The 21,249-nt window shown below is 33.9% G+C and overlaps 2 protein-coding genes and 1 long non-coding RNA gene across 3 annotated transcripts; 2 read left to right on the forward strand and 1 right to left on the reverse strand.

The window, feature by feature from the left end:
• Positions 1-575: 575 nt before the first annotated feature.
• LOC128550813 (uncharacterized) lies at positions 576-16,686 on the reverse strand. Its single transcript, XR_008368492.1, has 3 exons — positions 16,038-16,686; positions 6,597-7,791; positions 576-5,543 (listed from the first exon to the last, which is right to left on the reverse strand). It is a non-coding gene; the product is annotated as an uncharacterized LOC128550813 (long non-coding RNA).
• Positions 9,213-12,122, forward strand: LOC123539112 (heavy metal-binding protein HIP-like). Its single transcript, XM_045323594.2, has 2 exons — positions 9,213-9,598; positions 9,897-12,122. Exons 1-2 carry the CDS (start codon positions 9,304-9,306, stop codon positions 10,211-10,213), a joined length of 612 nt encoding a protein of 203 aa, XP_045179529.2. The 5' UTR covers positions 9,213-9,303; the 3' UTR covers positions 10,214-12,122.
• A 1,080-nt stretch (positions 16,687-17,766) lies between the features above and the next one.
• On the forward strand, positions 17,767-21,021 carry LOC123539030 (heavy metal-binding protein HIP-like). Its single transcript, XM_053529513.1, has 2 exons — positions 17,767-18,136; positions 19,122-21,021. The coding sequence occupies exons 1-2, from the start codon at positions 17,839-17,841 to the stop codon at positions 19,562-19,564; spliced, it is 741 nt and encodes a 246-aa protein (XP_053385488.1). The 5' UTR covers positions 17,767-17,838; the 3' UTR covers positions 19,565-21,021.
• The last annotated feature ends 228 nt before the right edge of the window (positions 21,022-21,249 follow it).

A 21,249-nucleotide genomic window follows, 5' to 3' on the forward strand; every position in this document is an offset into this window, starting at 1 on the left:
GTTCGACCTCTAAAGAAGGAAAATATACCAAGTCCAGGTAATACATGCATATTGAAAATTGTTTTTACCAGCTTTTTTAGTATCTTAGGTATTCGTGGGTTAGGTGACGATATAGTATATTTGCAGATTAACGGAGAACATAAACCTGACAATGAATATCTTTTCTGAAACGTTCTTGCAGTTGTGTAAAATCAGTTTATCAAAGCGTTTGCAAACATCATCGTATGAATTGCAAAATGAGTGCGTCTATTGAAATGGAGATATCTTTGACAGCATCTATAATTGCTTTGGGGCAAATTCATTGAACTTCTGTTATTGATAGTGACATGACAAACTTTGGTATTTATTATATTCAAATTGCATTGCTGGAGATGAAATACCAGCTCGTCTAATCTGTTCATAGACATTTCTGCACATTTTTGATTTCAATTATGTATCGTTCTATGATCGTTTCATCAATTTTAACATTTTTATGATAAAGCCCGTGTGAAGACAGTTGTTTTAAATACCAGTAACATTTTTATTGTGAAGTTTTAATTTATAACTTGACTACGTTCATTTTTCCATTTATTAGATCTTTTCATAACAATATCACTTAAAAAGTAAAACTAAAACAGTTCGCAATACAATAAACAACAAAACATTTTTCCAAAATACCTATTACATCTTTTTAAAATATAATTACACAAGCAATGAAAAACATACCACTTGCAATACCATAAGTCGACAGAAGCATTTGTTCCTTAATATCAGTTCTATTACACATTTTCATAAAATGTGGATACTTTAAAAGTAATCAGTGACATATGATTATTGCAACGTCTTCTTACAAATAATCCAAAATGTTGTGCAGAAAGGAGTAAATTGTGCAACGCTTTGAAATAATGGACAAAGTTTCTATTCATTTTACAAATAGCTAACACTTGTTTTCACTAACTTTATCATTTTTTTTGTGTCATATATACATTCTGTGGAAAATGAATATGTTGAGAAAAGGAGAAAAACAGTTAGTAGTGAGGCATGGAATAAACACGCATTCTTTATATGTATAGGTATATGTTAAAACTGAAGGCATTAAATCCAGTTACATATGGTTATCAGTTCAAAGTGCAGGTATGTTCACCAAACTGTGAGGCCCACATGTACATGTACATGAACATGGATATTGAACGGCATGCTAGGACAGCGGCAGTCTAGTGGTTAAGGTGTTGGCCGCTCAACCCGGGGGTCGTTGGTTCAAGCCCCATCGGGGTCACAACCATGACTTCTCATATGACACCAGTACTGGTTTTTCTCCAGGAAGCGGACTCGGGATTGGTTCAAATAAGCTGAAAGCTTTCATCAGAATCGAGCAAAAATAAATCAGTATAAACTAAACTAATTTAACGACATGATACTATAAATAAATTATTAACTTAACTGATATATCTCCATTATTCCTACACGTCGTGGTTAATATATGTTTTGATTGTAAACAGTTTACTGGAGAGTAAAACTGGAGGTTCGACTGATACACATATAACATGTTGTGATTCCAGGGGTTATTTGTTTTCGTGCATATTCTTTGTTTGGATCGTAATTTCTTAGTGGGAAACTGAGCATAAACATGACATACACTGACCATGTTTTACTGCCCTATATTTTCTTCGGCGGTTTGAGCGTATTCGACTCGTTTTCGTGAATGCACATTCCGCTGACATAGCAGTAGGTAGAAGATTTTATTGACCTCTTTTAAGAAACCGGACCCGCTGATGAAATATGATATGGAATTGACTGCATTATGGGTGTTAAGTAATGCATTGAAGATAGCCCAAAACAGTTCCAGAACGGCATCACTGTACTCGTTACCATGTGACAGAACCCAGCTTGTATAGATAAGCCGAAACACCATAAAGGGAATGGCGCATATAATGTAAACTAAAGCCAGTGACTTGAGCCACTTCGTTCTTTACATCCTCGTGCTGTTGTTGTCAGTGTCAGTGGTATAACCTGTGTGCGAGTATTCCATTTGACTGTAAAGACTCGGGTGATGATGTATATATTTACTACCACCATGGTTGCTAATGGTATCAGGGACATCGCGTCTACTATCTGTGACCATATATAAAAATATAAATTGGCATAACTCTCGTCTATCGGGTAACACATTTCTTTCTCTAGGTTTCCCCTACTATAAAGAAAATGTACCATCAGTATAGTAAAGAGAGTCACCTGGCTTAATAAAAAAAAGGTTCATCTTTTGTGATGTAAATATACTTTTTGTTTTCCCCGACATCCATGAAACAATAAAGTGCTCAATTGTTACCATAACAACAAAGCAAACAGAGCAAAATGAGCAAACACAGAGTAAATATAATTGTACTTTACATATCAACGGCGACATTAAGTCAATTCCGTACCCGAAGATTATCCAATTTCTGGGTACTATAATCCATAGTACTAATAAGTCTGATACAGCAACGCCAGTCAGATACTTTGATATGCCAGTGTAACTGGACCTGCGTTGCATCAGAACAATTGTCGTAATATTTCCTGCTGTTCCGAAAATAAGGAGGATGGGCGAAAACACATTCCAGATAATTAAAGCAATCTTTTTTTCATAAAACATTTCTGTCATTATAGAATATAAAACGCAGCTTTATCAACTAGTATATTGTTCTCTCAAACAAAAAATATACGTTTATTAGTTATATCGGAGTATTATAATTATGTCCTTTAATACATAAATCCAAAAAAATATTCACCTTCACTTATAGCGTCGGTGATTAGCGTATAAATATAGACCTAAAATAATTTAAAGTCAGGGATGAAAAGTCTATCAGTCATTTGAAGCTTGAATTTGAAGGATTTCAAACCTTTTCATTTCTAAAGGTTTAAATAGAGATGTCTCTGCGGCACCGAATAAATCTCATCAATGGATCCTTCTGAAATAAACAAACGTTATGCTAGTAGTTATGTATAGATATTTTTCTACATATTTTTCTGTTTTTCATGCTTAAACACCCTTTATCATCAGTGTTTAGTTTAAATCTTTTCGTCATGTCATACACACCAAACGAATTTTAACAAAAGCACGTACGTATGCCAAAGGTAGAATAAACTGTATTACAATCTTTCTGTAAAAGAATACTCAATAAAAGTCTCATTTTCGAATGAAAAAAAATTAAATGGTTAAAGAATTATTTGGAAATATCTTACGAAATTATTCTTGATCATATCAATGCTTAACTTGGATAAGTAACAACTCAAGTGGAGAACACTCAAACACAATATAAGTCATGTAATATAGACAGCAATGTCTGCCGATTTTATAAAGAAGAAATAGGATGCCACCATATAGAGAAAATTCTAAAATTTTCTGACTTTCGGGGAATTGTTGGATAGGCGACAGGTACAGGATCAAGATACCATGAAACTGAAAGAGGAAGAAGAAAATAAAAGACTGTTTGGCCTGGGCGGTGGTTGGGAGGAGAGGGTAAAGATATATTGAGAAACACAATGAACTGGAAGATAATGACGGAAAATACAAAACCCTTTACCTTTTTAAATTGTGAAAGTCGATGATAAGAAGCAGTATGTAGAAACAGAAGTAGCAGATAATAAAAAGATAAAAGGCAAAAACGGAGGAAAGGAGATAGATACTAAAACTGATATTGAGACGACACGAGAAAATTAATGTGAACACTTTTTCTGGTGTAAAAAAAGACAAGAAACAAGAACGGGTAAGGGCACCATGAAACACACTCAAGGTTCATCAAAATCTGAAAGTCAAATTATATCTTGCGGGGTTGCAATAAGGTGGGTTGGGAGATATTCATTAAAGAAACAATATCAAGAAAAACAAGAATTTTCGATCTTTAAAAGAGAAGAACGTTACTTTTGAGAGGCTAATGAGGAATTTGGAAACAGGAAGTTTATAATTAGAAATACAATAAACAGGAGAGAATGATAGCAACATATTTCATTTCCTGTAATTATGATTGCGGAGACATTATTAAAGCTCATGTAGTTCTTATGTGAAGTAACTCTGACACTAACTTGATGACGATTAAGAGAAAAATGTAATAGAGGCAAATTTGCTCAAACATATAAGCAATATTTAGAAAACAAATCTCAATGTATTCTAATTATGACGACTAAGACATGTTTAATGTTTTATTAAGTTGTGAGGAGTTGCTACTGAGACACAAATTCAATGTAAACCTTAATTTTACTTTGTTGCTGAATGTCTTAGTTAACAAACTTTTAATTGTACATCTTCACCAGTATGGCAGCAGCAAGAGCTAAGAAACGTCTATAAATTCCTGTTATCATTGGAGAAAATGTACATGTGAAGGTTAAGTTTGATGAAGAACTAAACTGGTACGAGTTTGCTGATGCTATTTAAGAAAGCGTCAGTGTATCTACGAAGAACATGCAGGGTATATTTCGAGTATCAGCTGAGAAACGGGTGCAAATATAGACATAGACATTTAATGGCGTAATTAATGATATAACATGGTGCCTGTGTAGTCCTGACGACGTACACGGTTACAAAGAAACATTAAGGTCTATTTGACATATTTGCCCCGTCAGATCTTTAATCTTCCATAATCTCTCCATGGACAGGATTTTGTTATGTATCTAACACTAATGCATTTGAAGCGCCAGCCTGTAACAAAACAATTTGATGATAGTAAGGATAGCAGTTTCGATGTTTGTAAATAGTTTACATTTCATGTAGTTTCATCATATAATTCCATATATAAGGTAAAAAAAGAATAGTTCTAGAGACACACGTCAATCTGTAAATCAGTGCAAACAAACGCTCATACATCAAGATTGATTCAACATTAAACATGTACAACAAATGACAACCATATGCTTACGACGGGTGATCTAGATTTAATAAACTTTCATTACAAATTAAATCCGACTGATAAAATTTCATATTTGAAGTATACAATATCTATTTCATTCTCATATCAAATTTGAAGTCTGTGCACAAAATATAGCCCTCAGTACATTTAACATGCCAACATATGCCACAGCGGTTAATTGACAAACTTTATTTTGAATTCTTTAGGAAATGTATATATTTGACCTGCATCGCTTCAGCTTTCGTTTGTTACTATAGCGACTGAAAATGGGTAGTCAGACGACAATGTTTTCTTTCTTGCAAACAGCGGAAAGATAATGTGTAAAAGTGTATTATGTACAATTTTCATTGCACAATATTACTAAATACAATTATTAGGAGAAAAAATTCATTAATTCTAGACTATTCAAAATGATAAATTTGACAGAAAGCTAATAAAAGGTAATCAATTTGTCAGTCAGATTAAAGAAGAAGAAAAACTGTTCCAGTTTGGAAAAGAAATAATCATACATAAAAATATTTTGTACAAAAAAAATAAACCTACCTCTTCTTTCAGTATCAGAACATGCTCCTTCTTCTGCGAACACATCAATAAACAAAAGTTAATTCTCTCGTCTTTTGTTTTTAAACTAATAGTTTACACCTAGCAACTGCGACGTCACTCGTTCAGTAATTATCATATTGACTGAAAAAAGGTAAATATAAGGTCTATAAGTGAACTTCAAAGATCTAATTTAATGAACACAATATTTCAAGAAGTTTATAATGAAATAAGTAAAAAATGGAAGCTAATAACTTTATAAGGCTTTAAAGGGTAATGAAAGGTCACATATAACTTTGATATGATTGATATGAGTTTGCGTTTCATGTATGGGTCATAATGTACTATTGCAGCAGATTGTTTTCAATGTGAACTTTATCTACTTTCTATTTTCTAAAGAACAAAGGCATAAACTTGAAGATCTGGCCTGCGTTCGTGTAGCTTAAAATGCAAAACATAAATATTTTGGATACATCTAGAAAGTGGTTCGATGATAGCTTGCAAAAGATGGAGAAGAGTTCCACAATTATTATCATGTCTTTAAATATCTTTAAAAAGTGTGTATGATGCATGATTCTTTCGAGGCAATAACACAATTACCATGGTAAAAATTGTCATTAAATTACATAATCATTTTCTTAATAAAATAAATTGAAAATATGCCTGATAGATGAATGGCTGCCCTGTTGAATTAATTTGTACGCGCATACGCTCTTGAGCATGGTAAAAGTCTCCTTAATGTAAATAATTATTTATTGCAAATTCACATATCTTTTACAACCTACAAACTCACAAACTCACATACTGTATCTCAAATGTTAAAAAAGGATTTTGATCGCAGAATTAAATATCCAGGATCTTTTCACCATGTAGTTCCCCCTGGGTGCACTTTACAATTTTGATAGCAGAATAAAATATCCACATGGTCAATAGCCTCCCCGCCCCCCCCCCCCCCCCCCCACCACACACACACATCACTCTCAGATGATTTATTTTGTAGTTTTAGTAATTTTTGTTTCTTAATATTGTCTTGGTAATCAGTCCCCACATTTTCGTATTATTTTCGTTTTACATACTTTAGTTTCATGGGACGAGATCCCACTACTTTTTACATTATCATTTTATCATGCATTGTGTTTTTCGGTATTGTTTCGTATGCAACCAATTCCGCCTAAAAATTCTACACTCAAAACTTACCTCCTTTCAGAATGTGCTCTTTTGAGACGAGGTTCTCTGTCTGCTAAAACCTGATCATGTTCTTTGGTACTTTGTAAGTTTTCCCAACAATGTTCTGTTTAGGATTGCCGGTCAGCGAGTTAGTTTCTCAGCAACTACACATCAGTGATTACATTTCTGTGCTGACAACTCTTCATATGTTTAACGGTACTTGCTCATTTTATGTATGATATTGTGTACTAGCCCTTATCCTGCTAAATTTCTATAATGCTAAATTTCAATTTGGACAGTATCGTATCGTATCTGTTTAAAAGGGATGCTTACCAAAGATATGCTGACTGAACGGCGAACAATGCAGATCATGATCAGACTGCAAAGATGTGCAGGTTTATAATGATCTACACTGGTCGTATAGGCAAAAGCAGTCGTGTCCAGCACGATAAGGACTAGTATTGTCTGTCAATGTCATTATTTGGTCATTTAATATTGTTCTTGTATAATTGTAATCTACATGTTTGTAAATATCCTATAATACTTGTACACGATTTTACTATTATCAAATAGTCATTCATCATCATTCGTTTACATCTTGTACAAACAACCATCCTAATTTTAACACCTGCTGATTTTCAAACGGTTTCCGCAATAACACTGTACATATCCGCACTCAGAACGTGATACAAACATGATTTATGCAATTTTGTGTTGCTGATACTTTTCAAGAGTTTATAAGCTTTGTTTGCCATTGCAGGCCTGCTGAGGACCATTTCTTAATCAGGTGTGTGGAACCCAACTACGATACACACATATCAATTAGGAATAAAATTATCTATTTTCAGAAAATATATTTTTTGGAAATTAACAGTTAGCAACCAACTTGTCTAAAATAATGCTAGAAGGGCAGCGGGTTTCTCCCTCCAACATAAACACATTTAAAGTCGCTGTATGACCTGTAACTGTATCGTTGTGATGTTGAACCCAACAACAATAATGTCACACCTTGGTAAACCAACGTCTCTCAATATGCTGAATTCATTCACACAGATTTGCACATGGATATTTACACGATAAATATCACGCGTTTGGGGTTTATGAGTGGGAAGAACCTGAATTGGGTACAAATGTACTGGATCGAATAGGGTCACACTGTAGATTGCTAAACAAACTGTTGACAAGATTTAGTTTTAGATTCGTCATCTATATCCGTGTTAACGATCTGAAATAACAAAACAGTGCGTTGTTTTGATATTTTGTCTTCCCTATTGACAATAAACTTGATTTAGAAGTAACGAGGACAAAGTCAATACGGAAGAAAATAATGAATACTTTAGAAAGCGGAAGAATTAAAACAATTTACTTATAGTAGATTATATTGGAGAATAGCGTGGGAGCGGACTTCGCATCAGCTGTAGACACTGGAACGAAGGCATTCAATATTTCAATACTACAAATATATATAAAACATCTTAATGTATTGATTTACGCCAGAAGACCATAACTGTGTTTTCTGCAACTTATAAGAATCTTTAAATAGTCATCGAAGTTTAATACTGCTGTCCTAAAGCCGAAAGTAAATTGGACATAGCCAAATTAAGAGGTATGTTGCAATACTAACTAAACTAATTCAAGTTGAAATACTGTTATCTTCTTAGTGTACAGTGATTCTCCATATATGTAATTAGCGAAACATGAAGCAGACGATCAAACTGTTGCACGGAAAATGCACTGGAGAAAATGATAATACAAATTTAGCCTAATGTTCAAGATGTATAAAGAAAACGATCACACTTGATCTTATTACATTAAACTACCTATATAGGTTCACAATCGATAGACTTATAAATAACCAGCGTACAAGTCTTAAGAACGTGCAAAATTCTGTTAACCATGCATATTGCAGAAATGAAGAGAACAATTTCAAGTAGTTTATTTAATCGACCGGTGCTCATGTTCTTCTTATCTATATAGATATATTTCTCATCAATATAAAAATTAACAGATATCAAAGAAGAGAGAAGAACACAAAATATATAAAAGTACAGCGTAATTGTCTAATTACTTTGATGACAACAAAAAGTTAAATTTCATTTCCAAAGCGAAGCGTATGTAAAAGCATACTAACGTAATTAAAACGTCTGATTTATTTGTAGTATTATGTATAATTCTTTTTTCTTCTATAAGGTAACGCAATGTTCAACTCTTATTTGTCATCTAGCGTTGCCGTTGCGTATTTCTACAATTACGATATTCACCTCTTGGGGCTAATTTCTCAACAAGTTTGAGAGAGAAGTACTCACAGTTACAGAACGTTTGAACTCATTATTTGAATAAGAATCTATAATGTTAATCGTCAGAGTTTCTATCAAAATCAGACATTCTGATTGAATAAAGCACACTTTCAAAGAGCTCAAAACGTAAGAGGAGAATTCTTAAAACGCTTTTGTTCTTTTTAAACCTTTTTATTAAATGTTTATATTATATACTAAATATATATGTACTTGAAATAAATATGTTTAAAATAAAGTAATTTGACTGTAAACGAAGATTCATCGCAACCAATACCAAACACTAGTTTAAATACCTGAAGTCTATTTTTCCCACGCTGAAGTTTATTGTGCCTTAATTTACGGAGCTAAACGATATAAATGACGAACATATGAACAAAGTTATAAAAAACTGAAACACAAGCGCATTTTACCATATCAAATTACAAAAGAAAACAGTCGAAATGCCGAGATTACCTTCGTTCTGTGAGTTGTTTTTTGCTTTAAGTTACTTCTGTCAATTGACTAAGACTTTGGAACCAGTATGTTCACAGTGTGACTGTGATAGGAAATTATTGGAAAATATGGTTGAAACGAATCACAAAGTTAAAGAAATGGAGAAAAATTTCAGAAGGTCTGAAGAACACATTCTTGCAATATTAGAATATCGTAGGGTGGAAATGCAAAATCTATCAAAAGATTTGAAGAACGTCAAAAGTGGCTTGGAGAATATTACAGATGAATTAGAAAGTCTAAGAGGTAAGGAATAATCATATGTATCTTTACTTATAACGACCAACAAGAGGTATGAATAACTACTACGTCGGTAACCTTTTCCGAGAATTTACCGAATTTATTAATGCTATAATTATGTTCACTTTCAACTTATTCCAAGAATGATCTGCAAAACATAACCAATATGTATTATTGAAATAGCTATAACGCGATGCCAGTTATACTTTACAAGTTTGATTGATCTATTACTGTCACTGATACTATAGCTTCAACAGTATCAAAATCATCATTCTAAGCAATTTTTCTGCTGTTTTTTTAACAGGTAGGGTTGACAATGTGGAGCTTCCAAAAGTCGCATTTAGCGCCTACAATCCAGTAGACAAAAATTTACAGACTAAAGAAACTTTTGTATTACAGTCCGTTCTTATCAATGAAGGAAATGGGTATGACACTAAAACTGGAATATTCACTGCACCAATTAATGGTCTTTATCACTTTACGGCGCATCTGTGCAATAAAGTTGATTACGTCATACATTACGCAATTGTCTTGAATGATGAATGGATTGCAAGAAGCCAGCAGTTTGAGGAAAATGACGTTAATCCTAACTATGGCAGCTGCGGCACAGTCAGTGTTTAAACCAGGATGAAACCTGGTGATAAAGTCTGGATTATGTGTACTTCCGGTTCTTCTTCTGTTATTCAAATATTTGATGACGGATATCGACGGAATTCGTTCTTGGGTGTTCTTCTTCATAAATGATCCATTACAATTTCTTTTTTGTTCCTTTCGTAAATTCCGTATACAGTATTTTGTTATATTTGCACCGAGCTGGACGCATGACATCTTTGAGGATTTGAGAGAACAAACTGTGTGTCCTCTTTTTGAGAAGTTGACAGTTACTTACTGACTACCGTTGCATAGCTGAAATATGTTTCAATAATGATGTTGAACAAACATAACATTTCGAAAAGGTTTAGATTCACACCTTAGTTGCAAAAAATTGTCTTATAGACACGCAATTTGCATAAAGGGAAAGACTATTGGTTAACTCTAAATACTTCTACTGTACCGATTTTCTTCCGTGAGAACACAATATGAACTAACCATTGAATACATTTGAATAATATGAAATTTCGATGCGGAAAGGTGGAAATGTTTTAATACCAGTTTGCATGAGCACATGACGAGTTTTAGAACATATACTCTTTACCAATCTTTTACAGCAACACTTAAATCTTCCATCAAAAGTATATTCTCATTTAGAACAATATATTATTAATTGCATATTAAAAATTTTATACAGTCAAAGAATATTATATCTTTACTCATTTAGCGATCTGACTCAAAGTTTTAAACATCTCGGAGTACAATTATTGTATAAAATTTTCAAAAAGAGCGAATTTTGTTAAGGGCAGAAACATTATCACTTTTTATTTATTCCGTCATACCTTAGGGGAAAAAAATAAAATTTCACCATTCCTCAGTGAAAGTTTTAATTATAAACATCTGCTTCATTTTGAATGAATTTTTTTCATGTAGAAATAACAAAACCTTTATGTGTATTCAAAAGTATCATGTTGGTCGTAAAATGAATGATGTAATAGACATTAACTAAAGGGAGACCTGGAGCGCCTGTGATAAATTACAGACATCAATATATACCGGATTCATGCGATTTAAATAATAAATATCTTTAATGTTTATATTTTGTAACCATGGTAATGCTAGCCCTAACCTTTAGTCAGTATACGTACTAAACATATCATACATTAAATGCATGCGGACATGCAATAATGTGCCTGTTTAGCCGTGCGTTCAGATTGATAATCACTTTCGGACATGCGCAGAAGACCGCTTCAGGTCTGTAATGAGCAATATCGTATATCGAAAAGTAACTCGATTTTGTGAACATTTTTTTATTCATTTTAGCAGAATATTGTTTTAAACATGTGTGGAATTTCATAAAGTACTTTCAGATCCACTAAACATATTTCCAACTACCGCGATTTTTAAGCATGTATAGTTTATCTTGGGTGTCAGTTACACGAAATATTGACGAGTCATACCCCATTTTAAATGAAACCAAGAAACATAGGCCAACGATACGAGCTGCACCTAAAGCATGCAGTCATATCCGACAAAGAACAGCTATTTTAGGTGTAAATTCTCCGTATGGCATCTTAGTGAATATTTTGTTAGGTCGTTTAATAAGGTTATTTGATATCTGTACTTTATATCTAGTTATTAGGCTATATATTTGTAGAGAGCCTTTTTAGGCTAATTTACTAAGATCATATTTCGTTTCCCAAAGTGTAGATACTATAGATAATCTTATATATTCTGTAAAATTGCATGTTGGTTAAATGTGGTGTTTAATGTAAATTTGTCAAATTTTAGAATATCTCTTATAATTCTAAAGTGAATGACCATATACATTGTTTTATGCTGTTTTGAACTGTATACTAAACATCGTGTTCTTTTGTTGTTTCAATTTTAATTATTTGTATATATTTATGTATGTGACACAAATAAACTATAAACTCTGTCGCTGGCTTAGTTAGAACTGCCTGTTGATCGTGCCGTGAATTGCCTGTTTTTGAATGAATTTTTAGATAGACTAAATTAATAGAATGTATGCATGTATTTCTTCTTTTATTGAAATATCTAATTCATCGACCGTATTCCAGCAATGCAGTTTTCTTCACAATTCATAAACCTTTAGCCTGCCTTTGCGACCAGTGCAGCCCAAAATCAGCCTAATCATGATCACTGTTTGCTATTCAGTCAGAAAATTTTCAGTGAACATCCCTTCGAATAATAAATAGTACTGCCCAAATTGAATCACTGGCTAAAGGTTAACAAACAAATGGCATGTCGTAGATGTTTCTACAACATGCCAAAACTGAATTGAAAACTAATCCTACAATAGCATGCATTATATCTACAACTAAATGTTAAAATTTAAACAAATGATATACTGGTAAGCGAAGTTTCATTTTATTTTGAGGGTTCGCACCCTCTCTGAGATGCTTGGATAAAGACCAGCTGCACATGGTTCGCTCCCTGTCTGAGATGCTTGGATAAAGATCAGCTACACATGGTTCGCACCCTGTCTGAGATGCTTGGATAAGCTACACATGGTGCGCACCCTGTCTGAGATGCTTTGACAAAAGATCAGCAACACATAGTTCGCACCCTGTCTGAGATACTCGGATTAGATCAGCTACACATGGTTCGCACTCTGTCTGAGATGCTTGTATAAAGATCAGCGACACATGATTCGCAGCCTGTCTGAGATGCTTGGCATAAGTGTTCATTCTGTTTTCAGTATTCGAACCAAACAACTTGTTATGACTTATGTATTCTTTATCAAAATTTAAAAAAGAAATAAAAAATAAATATAGATTAATGCAAACGTAATGAAGTCACGACGTTGTTAACGTCGTTGAAATATAATCACCGTGAGCTGGGTTAGTGTAAGTGACTGTTTTCGAGGAAGCGTACCTTCTAATAGTTTGATCATAATCATGTCAAATTTGCAGTGAGGCTAGTAGAACGACTGAGAATCATGATGGTGTATTTCCTATTTTGCTTCATTAAAGTATACAAAGGCTAGAGACAAAGTCTACGTTATATTTGAACAACCCTTGTAACAAGTATGTAAAGTATCTTACTGATAATTATTATCAATAAGCAAAAGCTTTAAAAATGTCTTTGGTGGAATATTTTGCTGTAAGATAATCTGTTCAAGTTTGTAGCTAGATTAATATCAAGAAAATTTTTATCAATATTTTTTTTTTTTTTTTTTTTTTTTTTTTTGTTGTTGTTGCTATTGCTTTTAATTAGTAAGAGCTTAAAGACCTGCTCCAGTCCTACCTTTTAACCTTAAATTTCCACTGAAAAAGCATGAAAATCCTGACTATGAACAGTGACGCCTGTCAAAACAGTCTGTTTAGACTGGGTTTGCGTGCTAAAGTGTGGCGCATGGCCGTTAACTATTACCTAATGTTATCATGGGTTGCATACACACAATAGAATTTTAATAGCCGCGGAGCAGGGCTTTAAACATGAATAAAGCGTACTAAGAAAAGCGGCTATAGCTATCACTTTTATTTCATTAGCTGATTAATAATGACTTTAATTTTAATGTAATTTATTTTCTGCTACAGTCTCCATGATTGTTACAGATTTGGTTCTAATATACCCTTTTCATTAAGGTATCGTAGCTTCAGTATCGTTGATTCAATATACTAGATAACGAAGTTTATGAATGCATGATTAATATATAGAGGATATTACATGAGTGTCTTTTCATATTGAATTTATTAAACGAGTTGAATAAAATAATAAAATGCGAGGCTCTGCCGAGCATTTTATCAATTTTATTCAACGAGTTTAATAAATTCAATGTGGAAAGTCACAAATGTAATATTCTTTTTATCGCATGTTAGCCTTTCCTGTCGAAACATCAAAAATTCTAATTTGTTTTACTATATAAACAAGTCAATTTGACCGACGTTTCCAATACTATAAATGACGTCGACGTCAAAGCTTTATTACACTAGTGTATTATCTTTTTATTTAATGGCTTTATTACACTCCCGCGACGTCAAACATGTGATATTTTTTTTACTTTGACAGAGCATTTATAAATCATAAAAAAAATTACGACATAACACAGTCAAACTGAAACAAAAGAAATAAATATCACCAATTACTGTTTTGAATCTCTATTATTTCAAGCAATGTATTCATAAATAGATGAACCTCGTGTTAATCATTTTTGGATTTATGCCCATATTAGAGCCTTAATTAGATATTTCAAATTCGATGATCTTAGTAAAAAGTTGCTTTTGAACTCTTTGGTGCAAATAACTTAACCTTATCCTACATTACATCAAATTATTGTTAACGGGAAGGAACTATACAATACTTGCTATAAAGAGTATGTCAACTCGTTTTCAATGTCGCAACACAATATACTATGACTGCATACCTGCTAAGCATGTTCTGATCCTCGACTATAGTTTTTAATCCTAGTGCGTTTGATAGATTCTAGGTTCTATCACTATTAGAACTAGATGGCTCCCATCGATGTTTTGTAGATTTCTTCAAATGTGGGAACTATTCAGCTTGCTTTTGGAAGGTCAGTATTTCAACCTAGTTCTCCACGCATTCTTAAAACAATGCCCAGATGGACACTTCAGATCTTCTAACACCATCAATAGTTGTATGAGATGATGTTTAGGTTTGTTTGACGGTGCTTATGTTTGGATACCTGGTCTTTGCTCAATTTTTTCCGGAGCCTAACTCTTACTCTTCGTCATGTGTATATGTATATGTATGTAGATAATTATGGGGTCTTCGTGGCATACTCGCCGATATACGTTTGCAACCTCGCTTGGGGTGTAATTTAAGATAGATCGTTGGTAAACACAGGAACCTTTAAATGCCCGAAACAGTTCTGGAAGTCCACATATCTTCTGCCGACATCGAAAGACAGCATGATAAGCGTATTACCTAAACTGTGTCAATGTTACTCTAAAGCACACATTCAGGTAATTATTTCAGCAACTTTATATTTGTCGATAATTTTTATGTACATTCGATATATGTATATAACTTTATTTATTAATTTTATGTTGGACATATTACTATTCTATGAAGATATCTAACACCAACACTGTCCCTTTATGTAATACTAACTAACTAACATTTTCTTGCTGTGAATAATCATGATCAGAGGTGGTGGTTTTGGTGTTGTTGTAGTTGTTGTTTTTTCTGTTGTTATTTTCTGTTATTTATTTATTTATCTATTTTATTTTAATTCATGTATCTGTTTCCTTTTTTTATTGTTATTGTTGCGTTACATATACAGATGATTATTTTCTAATTCAGTGCAATCAAATTTGTTTGGACTCTAGCTTTAAATAAAAAAAGTCAGTCTAAGGATTTCTCACATCGTCTTACAACATCTCTTACCACTTTAGATATTTTCGTCGAAGTGTGTTTGAAAAACAAAGCAAAAGCTCTTTCATTTTATCTTTCTTGTTCACAATTCACTTATAGACAGGAAGTGTAATTAGGACAAGTAGTAAAGACGGAAGAAAATATAATTCATATTGCAGAACAAAGAACATCAGTTGACATTCTCATAGTGTGGTATAATAGAAAACATCGTGAGAATATTCAAGTAAATATCTGTCAATGAGAAAAATACAAAATTCAACATAAAAGCTGTCGTTATTGAAGAAGAAATCAAATAAAGGAAAGTTACCTATATTTCAAATTATTTAATGTGTTTACTCTGAGCAAATGTTTAATTTTCTACCTTTTAAAAAAGAACAATATAACAGAAACATACAAAGCAGTTATAGCATGGATTTGCAGCTACATTACATTAAAGTCAGTTGTAAGCAATAGGATATTCAATTATGTATAATATTCTAAAAAGCATTACCTATCACACCGATATCTGCCCGATGTTGTTTTTGATATTGGCCCATCATAAGATTTTTATCAGTCGGATATTGTTTCCAAGAGATATCGGTAAGCTATTGATATCTGCTATCTGCTGAACTTCGGCCCAATGTCATCTGTCAATTTTGGTCAGATGTACCAGTGACTGCTGATACTGTTATGCACTCTACCATCTTGACAAAGTATCTGTATATCGAACGTGCAAGCTGTCGCACTAAATAATAATTTTTTCTCCGCGATAACCATTTAGCAGATCACCTAACTTCGTCGTCTCGGTCAATATTGTCTTCTAAATATCACATCATATTCAATGACAGAAAATTCAACAATTGTTTTATTATATCAAAATTCCTTTTTATGCTCAATGGTAGGAACCAATATTTGACAGACAAAAAACTTTAAATTTTTAATCTAAAATCTTAACATATATAAGTACCTGGAAACAGTCATAAGTAGATCTAGTTGCTTTTTCGTATCGGAAGCCTCCCTTTCATGTATATTTTACTCTTCTCTACCTTTGACAAAAGGCAAATCTCATTTTGTGTTACTCTCGTCGGTTTTGATATTCATTTTGATAACACAAATCAGCGAACACTATCAGGAGGCAAACTTTATTATAGTGAACATTACACTTCAGCTTGAAATAAACTGGCGAACAGTAAAGAAAGCGGATGATAAACAGGAAGTTGCTGCTTTTCGTTTAACTAATATGACGCACAGTTATACGGGAAAGCAAGTGTATTGTGTTATGCTTAGACCTTACATTTCGCAGGGAAAAGCCAAATATAATAACTGGGTGAAAGCGAATCATCTATTGTACTGAAACAGTCAGTTTGACCTATTGATAGATAATATTTTCCTCTTGTTTGGATTTTTCCCGGCCTCTTCTATTACACTAAACTACATTCGGGGATGCAAAATAACCGAAAACATTATAATGGCTGGGTTAATAATTTTAGTTGAGAAAATAGACTGAACTATAATATTTGATTTAAGTAAAAGATATAATCAATAACTTGAAGTAGGGCATATAAAATATATCAATATAATATTTTAAAAACATAGTATTATACAAATTTGAAAAGATAATGTAAAAGCAAAAGAGTGTTTTAACACTATTTATGCACGATGGGCGGTATACATCGGGCGTAATAATTTCACGAGGGCGCAGCCCGAGTGAAATTATATGTACGACGTATTACCGCCCGAGTGTTTAAATAGTGTTAAAATACGGTTTTGGTATCTCCGTGGCCGAGCGATTAAGATCGCTGACTTTAAATCACTTGCCCCTCATCGGTGTGGGTTCGAGCCTCACTCGGGGCGTTGAATTCTTCATATGAGGAAGCCATCCATCTGGCTTACGAAAGGTCGGTGGTTCTACCCAGGTGCCCGCTCGTGATGAAATAATGCACGAAGGGGCACCTGGGGTCTTCCTCCACCATCAAAGCTGGAAAGTCGCCATATGACCTATAATTGTGTCGATGCGACGTTAAACCCAACAAAATAAAATAAATAAATTCTTGGTCGCAACAAAAATATTGACGTCACCGCACGTTAACGTGACGTCATTCTAGCGTAAGAGTGTTTTAACAGAGAAAAGCATATTAGAATGAAAATTATTCCTAATGAATCACATTATGCTAACTGTTCCCACTATTAATGCTTTTGTTACCTAACTGAAGGATCTAAAGTAGTGTATATAATGTGCTCATGTGCGAATGTGGAATGTAATTTAAAGCTGCAAACGAAATAGCTTTACATATACTCTGAAACGATTCAAGATGGCGAAGTTAAATTCATGTTTGATTTTCATTGCCGTTGCTCATTGCTTGCATCATTCGCCGAATGCCTCGGAACCAGTGTGTTCTCAGTTCGACTATGATAAGAAATTAATGGAATACATAATAGAAACGAGGCATGAAGTGAAGGAGATGGCGAAAGATTTAAGGAGGACGGAGGAATATCTACTGGCTGTCTTGGAACACCGTAAAGTTGAAATGGAAAAATTGTCAGAGGATGTGAAGGCCAAATTGGAAAAAGGCATGCGGAATATCACGGAAGAAGTAAATAGTCTAAAAGGTATAAATATAAATCTTATAATTTTTCAATGGTCGATTATGTTTTGTGAAAGTGATAAATGAAAACGTTTTTAAACAATCATCAGAATTGATATTCATGTTTAAGTCATCTATAGAATATTCTTTACTCAAAAATTTGTATCTTGTAAAGCAATTCGTGAATGCATATATTGCGTCTTCATCAATCAGACAACTTACAGCAGCAATAGTCTTTGACGTTAGTGTTGTTTTAGGCCTGCCAGGACGAGCCCTGTCTCTAAGGACTGTCTGGCCATTTATAAATTTACATACCCACCTGTAAACAGTTTCCTCTGATACTGCAGATTTCCCATATGAAGTCTGCACTTTATTGAGTATCTGCCTTGCAGGTATTTCGAAAGTACTTTAATGTACGCTCTGATTTCAGATCTTTGTTCGCTTTTCATAGCTACATGTATTTTACTTACTAAAGTGTTTATGACTACACCTGATACAACACTAAATATCTCTGAAATGGTACAAAAGTTTTCAATAAAACATTGCAAGATGATACAGAAGTCATTCATATAATACGAGTTTCTTGCTTGTCAAACTTCTATGGAAGCGCGCGATTGTCTTTATTTTTAAGAATTGCTATCGAAGGGCCAGTGCCTCAGCCCTATGAACGCAAAGCGTGAAGGTATGATGGTACGATGGCGACCCGCGAAAGTACGATGGCAAAGTGTGACAGAATGATGGACTGTCAACATTGTACTGTCGAGCATCGCCCTCGTACCGTCATGGTATCACCCTCGAACTGTCGCGCTTTGTAATTGGACCACCGAACCTTCGTGCTTCGCGTTCATAGGCAGCAGGCGCTGACCCTATTGGAACACCGTAGTATAATGTACTTTAAATGTAAGGAAAATCTTATATCAAATCAGTGTAACGTTTGGACCATAATTCTAATATTTTCCGCAAGATCAAATGCAAAGTTGAATAACAACTTTTGCGATTTATTCTTACAGGAAAAGTTGAAAAATTGGACGTTCCAACAGTAGCTTTCAGCGCCTTCAACCCCGCTGACAAAAACTTACAGACCAATGAAGTCCTCATTCTACAGTCCGTTCTCGTCAATGAAGGAAATTGTTATGACACTAACACGGGTAAATTTACTGCACCGGTACGTGGCCTGTATCATTTTACGGCGCATGTTTGCAACACTTTCGGATATGTGATACATTATGCTATTGTCATGGACGATGAATGGATTGTCGGAAGCCAGCAGTTTGAGCAAGCCAATGAAAATACCAACAAATACGCCAGCTGTAACTCTGTCAGTGCACTAATAATGATGGAACCGGGTGCAAAAGTCTGGATTATGTCTACTTCCGGATATTCTGAAGTCCAACAGATTTACGATGACGCGTATCGCCGAAACTCGTTCATTGGTGTTCTTCTTCGTATATAATCTATCGTGTTAAATGGTTCAGAATCCAATAAGATTATGCATAATCATTTGGCTTAAACAATTGTTCTTTATCACGCTTCCATATTCAAACAATTGCAAAACGATTAAAGCTTTTCTGACATTGACCAGGGGAAATATTATTTCGTAGTTATGCCGTGTTTTGATGTATTTTTTCAAAAGCAAGACGTGATTGGTCCGCATGCTTAAACGGGACCAACTTACCAGCGTCCAAAGTCATAGGCAAATATCCATCGATATATTGTCAGTGTGATTTTTGTAGGCCGTTCAAGGGGAAACCAGCATTAGAAGGTTGTACAGTGTAACTTCCGAAAACCGGACCTTCTGAAAACCGGAAACCTTTGAAAACCGCACGAAACTCAAGGTCTCGTTTTTTCTGTTCTTATTTCTATATATTTTTAACCTCTGAAAACCGGAACTTCCGAATTCTGAAAACCGGACGATTTTTGAAGCACCGTTTATATTTTAACACTAAAATTGACTTCTGAAAATCGAACAGCAAAATATTGCTGGATTAAAAGTGTCACCTGATAATACAGAAACGCTGTCAACATGTTCTTTTGTTTATTTATTAGAGGTGCGCGTTTATTTTGACACGCTATGTAATCACAATGATTATTTGATGCAAAATAAGGAAGTAATTAGCGATTATTTTCATTTGTATTCAATTTATGAAAACGTGATGAATTAAATATCTTATGTGTTAAAAACTTTCTTAATGTTTGAACGAAAGAAAGATAGATGTTTTAAATGATTTAGTTACATCGATTAAACTATGCTTTATCAACATTAATTAAAATTTAATGTATTCGCTTTGTGCAACAACACCATTGAATCTGTCCATTGGTTGATATTTACCACGTAAAGTGGTTTCACTTTGGTGTATTTTGTGTAGACTGTGTTTAAACGGTATTGTTTTCAGAAATTAATATTATAATAAATGATTACCGGCCAAAATTTAATGGAATAATGCATTCTGGGTGAGACGTATTCATGTGTTGAACATTTTCATGACAAATGAAAGGAATTCACTGCCGGGCATTGGGAAATCTAGTTCAAAGAGAAAATGTGCCCGGAAGTGAATATCAATAGCTATATTTCTTGCTGTTTTATGAAATGACTTCCAAGGGCAGTTCAATATTTTGAGAGGCCCATAACCCAAAATATTACAATGTGGGCCTATGGTAATTTGTTCTCTTTAACAAACATCTGTCTCGTTCCGATGAGCACTTAAAGATCTCGAACAAGAACGGATAAGAACCTGAATAATCAAGACTAATAATGGCCACCGTTAATGTAGATTTTCCAGTCATTAAATATACAGTAACACAATCCATTTTCTATGCTTGTCATGAACCGTTCTGACATCCAAGTTGTATTTTGTCATATAATTCAGTCAAATATATCTATTGAACTGTGGATAATATCATGGACATGTCTTCAAACTAGTTCTGTTTTCTCTCTATCCTGATAAATGAAAGGTTCAACTGACCTTTACTGTAGTCATTCGCTCTGAGGAAGTAACCCGGCAAAATGCAAACCAAACCTTTTATTAACCGATAGCCTGCTGGCGGCAAGTTATTGTGCCTTTGCGACCAGTGCAGACCAAGATCAGCCTGCACATCCGTGCAGTCTGATCATCATCTGCACTGTTCGTCATTCAGTCA

This window comes from Mercenaria mercenaria, chromosome 18 (genome assembly GCF_021730395.1).
Source record: "Mercenaria mercenaria strain notata chromosome 18, MADL_Memer_1, whole genome shotgun sequence".
In the NCBI taxonomy this organism is placed as follows: domain Eukaryota; kingdom Metazoa; phylum Mollusca; class Bivalvia; order Venerida; family Veneridae; genus Mercenaria; species Mercenaria mercenaria.